The sequence below is a fragment of the Dipteris shenzhenensis genome, chromosome 20, assembly GCF_047967505.1.
Source record: "Dipteris shenzhenensis isolate YYH24624 ecotype China chromosome 20, Dip_SZ_1.0, whole genome shotgun sequence".
Classification (NCBI taxonomy): domain Eukaryota; kingdom Viridiplantae; phylum Streptophyta; class Polypodiopsida; order Gleicheniales; family Dipteridaceae; genus Dipteris; species Dipteris shenzhenensis.
In genome coordinates, this window is record NC_141615.1 from 46707268 (window position 1) to 46714098 (window position 6831).

A 6831-nucleotide genomic window follows, 5' to 3' on the forward strand; every position below is an offset into this window, starting at 1 on the left:
TGAAGCAGGCTGAAGGGCAAATGCAAAGCAGAGAACTAGAGATGTGCTGAAGAGGACATGAATTCGCACATATATAACCATCAGGGCACCGAATTTTTCTAAAATGAGAGCCGAAGGATCAGTTGGACACTGACAGCATACAAGAGAACAACGATATGAGATGATTGCCAGTGGTACATGAGCGCAAAATCGCTCCATGTAATTGGCTGATTTACATCAACGGAGCGCCACCGCCACCCGAAAACCAAACGAAGAGTTACGCATCCCTATAGAACATGCAAGGGTAACGATGAGGTGCAGAAGCTCCAACGTAGAAGGACATCGTGCCGCCATCTTACGCTCCACATAATTGGCTCATTTACACTAATTGAGCGTGGTTGAGCTACACCGATGGAGTGCCACCACCACCCGAAAACAAAACCAAGAGTCGAGCATCCCTATAGAACATGCAAGGGTGACCATGACATAGAGAAGTTCTAAACGCAGGAGGACGTTGTGCCGCCATCTGATTCAAAACATCTGATTCAAACACACACATTTGTGACCAACAACGATTGGCACAAGAGCTGAAACACCCTACAAACGTGGGGTATAAAGATAAGAAGCTCCGAGAAGAAATGCAACGAGGCTTGTAAAGGACGACATGGCTTTACATGTGTAGAACCAGTGACAGAAAACAAACACATGTGGGTGAAGGAGAGAGGGCATGCGCAAATGGCATCTTATGGTCCACGAACGGTCCACGAACCGACCAATCAAAATTTTATTTATATATATATATACATATGCAAAACCTATTTTTTTCCCTTTCCATGGTAAAGTGCCTTTACTAAAGCCTCCCCTCGGGCTGGCCACAAAACATAGCCCCTTATATAAAACCTTAGTAGGGCTGATAAGTATGAGTAAATAACTCTCAATTTAACTAGAACAGTGAACTTGACAAAATTCTTTGAAGAGGAAATTCGACCCTCAAGACCGAGTGATGAAAACAGCATTTATGCTGATCAACATCTCACTGTTGTCGGCCATTGATCATGATGGCACAGTTCATAAGGAGGACAAGCCCACCCGACAGTTCGTGGAGTGATCTTGTTCTCATTATACTTTGCTTAAAAAACTAAGAGGGCTTTCCTGCGCATGCTAGTAGGGCTATGCCAGCCCCACTAACAGCTAAAGTCCACGTCCCCATGGCTGGTAGCATTGCTGGAGATCACTTTTTCTGGCATTGGACTGCTAAGGTTGTTTGCAGGCATGCTAGTTCAACATTCCAATGCCCAAAGACTTTGATTGGCCCATCTCCTTCCATCCTCCATGCCATTTGCTGAACCAGTTTGCAATTAGCTGAAACAGTCTGCAAATCTTACGTCATAGCAGTTTTAGACTCTTGTAGGCAGCAGAGACACACGGGGGGACGGAATTCCTAGCCTACTAAACCAGTGGCCTCCCCAACCCGAGCCATGACGTGGGGAGGCCCGCTAAGATGGACAATGTTTTGCTCATGAAACTGTAGCTCACGATCGGTGCCACCTGCAGTGGCCGGTGACCGCGGTCGATGTGGATTCTCCCCTTTGTCATGACTTGGTTGGATTTTAGGGTTTGGGGGACTATAAAGCCTAGAAGTGTTCTGCTATTTCGTCTTCTTCTCCACCTTGTGCAGCCCCTACAAGCTTGTGCCGGATCAGCATCATCATCCATCATCATGCAGAACGAAGAGGGCGAGAATGTGGATCTCTACATCCCTAGAAAATGGCAAGCCCCCTCTTCCCTCTCTCTGCTCTCTTTGTGCAAAATTGTCCTCTCTTTTCGTTGCGAAATGCTTCTGTTTGAGCGTTCAATCCTTGTCGTTGTGCTTTTTCCCTGACTCCGTTTGTTGCACATTTGCTACTTCCAGCTCGTCGACGAATAGGTTGATTACTGCCAAGGACACCGCGTCCGTGCAGATTAACGTGGGTCATGTAGATGAGAATGGAATCTACACTGGGCAGTTCACCACGTATGCACTATGTGGCTTCGTCAGGGCGCAGGTCTGCAGCATCTGTCTTATCAACCTTTAATAAGTTTCCCTTCTGATGATTCTCTTTCTGTTTGAAGTTAACATTGCAAGTATTCTGATAGCACCTTGTGTTGCTATAGAATTGATATGCCAACGTTTTATGGTTTCTGTCTGGCGCGTCACAAGCAGGTCGCTGGCTGTGTCATGTTGCTTGACTCTGCTGGGACTTTTTCTAATCTTAAGGGTGACTATCAGCAGGGTGAAACTGAATTTCCTATTTTACTAAAGCATCCGTCCAGTTTGTTAATTTTTTAGTTAAGCACAGCCGGTATATTTATTTGCTGCATTGAGGTAGTATCCCAAATTTCCGTGGAGGGTAGAAAACGTAATTTACAAATTTTGCTACTCGATCAGATTATCCATGATTGTGTTTGTTTTGAGCATCTAGATAGACATGTGAATGCACCACTATCCTATTCTTGCTTGTATTTCTGTTAGCTTGGTTGCTTGTATCTATGTATAAGACACAGGATCCATACTAAGTGTTGAAAGTATGTCTGCTTTTTTGGATTGCCCTATAGAATAAGAGTGATTAACTCTAATGCCTTTTTTGCAGGGTGATGCAGACAGCGCCCTTGATCGGCTCTGGCAGAAAACTAAAGCCAAGCTTGGTCAGTGATCTATAGTTAATGTGGTGAATTAGTGAAAGACAATGTACGAGAGGGATTTGTGGAGGAATTAATTTTTAAGGATTGTTTCACATATGTTTGGAAAGTAGTAACTAGTTTTTTCCTTGAAATATAGGCTGTGGTCTTGAAACTTGTTGGCTTGTTCTGTCAAACTGGTAATGTCGCCAGTCAGAGCGAAGTTTAAAACATGGTGCATTCCAACTATCTTGTGCTAACGTTACCAGTCAGAGGGAGCTGTAAAACATGGTGTATTTTGTTGGTGAATAATCATTATTGCTGATCATTTATTTTATGGGAGTGTGCACATTCAGCATAGTATGTGTATGTTATGTGGTTCGCTCTTATGATTTAGGTTGCATGATGCATTTTGTGGTTCGCAACTGTTATGAGCCAGCTCGTTGCTTAACGTGAGGTCAGCTGGTGGAATCATCGGTACAAGCTTGTGTGCTAAAGAAGTCTTGTAACAAGGAACTTACCTTCTTTTGTAAGAAAACCCTGGAGCTTTCAGAGGCAAAAGAAAAAAGAGGGGTCTGGTTGGTTAAGTACATGATGATAAATAATTGTTGAGTGCAGGAGTGGAATGATTTTGAGGGAATATGTAAATATGCGAGCTATGCACTTAATTGTTAGCAACGTAGAATGGTGATACAGTAAAGAAAATGCATTGATAGGAGTGCTCTGAGGAGTTACGTCGGTAACTGAGAATGCATTGAGAGGCACAGTTGGGAAGTAGAGAGTACTCGGAATTGTGATGTACTCAATCATAATGATATACAGCATAAAGTCTATTGAGGGGTGCTGTAAGTACCACAGAAGTTGCAGAGTGCTGAAGGCTGCTTGATAATTTGTGTGAAGCTGTCAACTTGATTGACAAAGAGGCACATACATTGAGCGGTAGGGGGAATGACATAGATTTGCATCCAGGGAAGGGGTGCTCACTTTGGCTGGCTCAGTTCCTGGCTCAGGAACTGAGGTTCTCTTACTGGTGCTGCTTCCCTAGAAGACAAAGTACCAGCACCCTCAAATGGTCAATTATGGGACAGATGAAGTGGCCAATGTCACAAGTTTGTTGAAAAGTTTGAACAGACACCCTTTACATACCGAGTGATCCTTCTAGGTAGGGCTACGCTCCTATTATATTTGCTTCCCTAACTCTTCCAGATCCTAGCATTTGAATTCCAGTCCCAGCAATGCCTTGTGGCCATGTGCCTTTACACCGATTGCCTCACATTTACAATGTCCTTGCAATCCCAAGATGTACCCCCACCCTTTGAGCTAGGTTACAGCTAGAAAGCTAGTACAGGATGTGCTTGGAGGAGAGAACCCCATGGTTAACTGCTAGAAAAGGGATGATCTGTGTATGGTCATTATTAGAGAACGCAGCTAGTTATGCTATCACAAGACTCCCTCCATTTATGTGCTATTAAAGGGGCAGGGTCTGTGTACAGTGTCGTATGCCCAACAATAGAGAATGCAACAGATCTTGCTGTATTAAGGTATACAGAGGGTAGTGAGCTATTATCTAAATGAGTGTCGCAATGCACTGAAGTAATAGCTTACTGCCTTGAGATATGAAAGTTTGTCAAGTTGTTAAGACAAATAATGGAATAATAGAGGCAAAGAAAAGAATGGAGGAGGTGAAACCCCAAAGCCATGGTAGGGAAGAACATTCCCAAGTTTGTTCTATCAAAAGTATAATGCCCAAGGCATGCCCATCAATATGAAGATTATGGTTGTCAAATGAATGAGATTTAAATAGCTAGCTTCGTTTGTATAGGGTCCAATGGTTGTGAACCATTATGAAGCTTACAGGAGGGGATGGGCAGGACATGTGTAAAATGCTGGTGGTAAGCCTGCCCATATGCTATTATTCCCCAAAGGTCAAGTAAACATCGTTAGCTCATGTAAAAAATTTCCATAGTGCTGCAGTGAAGCACGATTATGGAGTTCAAGGAGCTTGAAGAGATGCATGCAAGAAGATTTGGATTTGGAAAATAATTTTACTATACTATAGGGCTAATCAAGAACTACTATGCTTGCCTACAGCAAGCAGCATCAAGGTCTATTGAAGGGTGCTAAAGGATAATTGGAGGAAAGCTACGAATGCTAAAACAAACCAAGCTGATGACCTGCTAATGGGGGCTAATTATGTTGAAAGAAATTGAGACAATGAAGGAAATGCAAGAGGATTCCTAGGCCCTAGGCCTCAGAGAAAAATTGCTACTGAACGCCAGAAATTTGAGGCGTTACTAAACAACAGTGTATCTATGTTAGGAGGACGAACTTAGGATTTGTGTAGACTTTTTGACTCATGCCTTTTATGAAGGTGAATGTGTGCGGGCTGATTGACTTGGACAATGGTTAAGATTTAAGAGTTACCTTTTCCCAATTATTCTTGCTTTGCAAGTCAGTTAAGGTGATAAAATGACAGCTTGTAGAGTAGAGCTAGAAAAAGCTCAGTACAAAAGAGTATGATTCTACTCCGATATATCCATACAAATTTCAAATCCCATGGAGATTTGCAAAAGTGTGAAGATTGTGCTATTGGTAATCTTTCCATGCCCTTATCTACAAAAAATGCAAGATAGAAAAGGCATCCAAGCACTTTTTTCAGTACAGTAAAATTTTGAAGAGTTTTCTTGGGAGTTATGATCAGTGTCATTATTAAATTGCCTTTTCCTGGTGTATTAGCCAACCTTACTGTAGAGAAATGGAGCTGTAATTCGTAGGTAGTAATGGTGGATTCCTTGTAAAACCTAATTGTGTGTTCTATAAGGTTGTTATAAGAAAATCCCAATTGAATGTAACATTGCCTTTGTCAAAGTCTCATCATCAAGAATAGAGTCAAAATGTACTCCATATGATCAAATAGGTCTCATCATCAAGACTAGAGTCAAAAGGAACTTCATATTATGTTAACACTGATTGTCCCATTAGTGAGCCGTTTCCTCTTTTTATTGAGCTTCTCAAAGGTGGACCTTGGAGTTTGGGTCTTCTTCTACCCACTTGTCACAATTCAAGGGTGTCGAGGTGCCTTTTGTTGGTTTGTTGGAGCTATAACATGCCATGAGATGGCTCTCATAATCAATGATAGAGTCAAGAGGAACTCCATATCATGTCACAACATCGAATGCCCCATCAATCAAGAGTTTCCTCAAGGTTGGGCTGAAGGTTAGGTTATGGTCGTCGATGGATTTTTGGCTTCTTCTACCCACTCAGTGAACTTTCAGGAGTATTGGGGTGCCTTTTGTTGCCCTCTTTTGAAGAGACAGGGGATTGTTACTAATGGACCCCTTTTTCGTGAATTTTAGATCAAGCACCAATCCCACTTGATCTCGTGTAGGCCACTCGAAGTGTTATATAAAGTGGTGAGTTGTGCTCTATCCCTAGGGATTTAAAGGACTTACACAACTTCCTCGTGAGTTCCTCGTGAGTCATTGCTACCCAATCCATCTATATTTATGATACCTTTAAGATTCACTTATTTAACACACCCCTGGTGATCTGAGTGATAGCAAGTAGTAGTTAGTTGGTGGTAACATGCTATGAGATAGGTCTCATCAAGAAGAGTGTAAAAAATAAACTCCATATTATATTACAATGTTGGCTAGTTGGAGGTAACATGCCATGAGATAGGTCTTATCATTAAGAGTAGAGTCAAAATGAACTCCAAATTGTGTTACAACACATGAGTCAGGAGTTTCCTCTTTTTGTCAAGCTTTTTGGGGCCAAAATAATATTGGGGTCAGTTATGGCTTTGAGCCTTTTTATTTTGAATTTAGGGGTGTTGCCCTTTTTTGAAGAGAGAAGGGATTGCTACTAATGTCATTACACCCTAGTGTTATATGAAGCATTTTGGTGGGTACTGCTCTATTGTCAATTCGATCCTTAGGGCTTTTAAGGAACTTCACAAGTCCGTTATAGTAGCTCATCTATGCTATCATGATGGAGCTTACGGGTTTCAACCTTATGAAATACTTTTATAAGATGCTAGTTGGGCCATGAGACCTTTCATGCATGAAATAAAAGTACCAAAATCATAATCGGGTGGCTAAATAATTCAATGTGTAGGGTGCTTTTTGAATTCCTTTGGCATAGTACAGTTTCTCCGTTTCATCCCATTTTAGCTTTGTTATGATTTCGATGCGA

The 6831-nt window shown here is 41.9% G+C and overlaps 1 protein-coding gene across 1 annotated transcript; it reads left to right on the forward strand.

The window, feature by feature from the left end:
- The first annotated feature begins 1589 nt into the window (after positions 1–1589).
- Positions 1590–2974, forward strand: LOC147889750 (small ribosomal subunit protein eS21-like). The gene is made up of 3 exons (XM_087391483.1): positions 1590–1749; positions 1892–2024; positions 2610–2974. Exons 1-3 carry the CDS (start codon positions 1700–1702, stop codon positions 2670–2672), a joined length of 246 nt encoding a protein of 81 aa, XP_087247609.1. The 5' UTR covers positions 1590–1699; the 3' UTR covers positions 2673–2974.
- The last annotated feature ends 3857 nt before the right edge of the window (positions 2975–6831 follow it).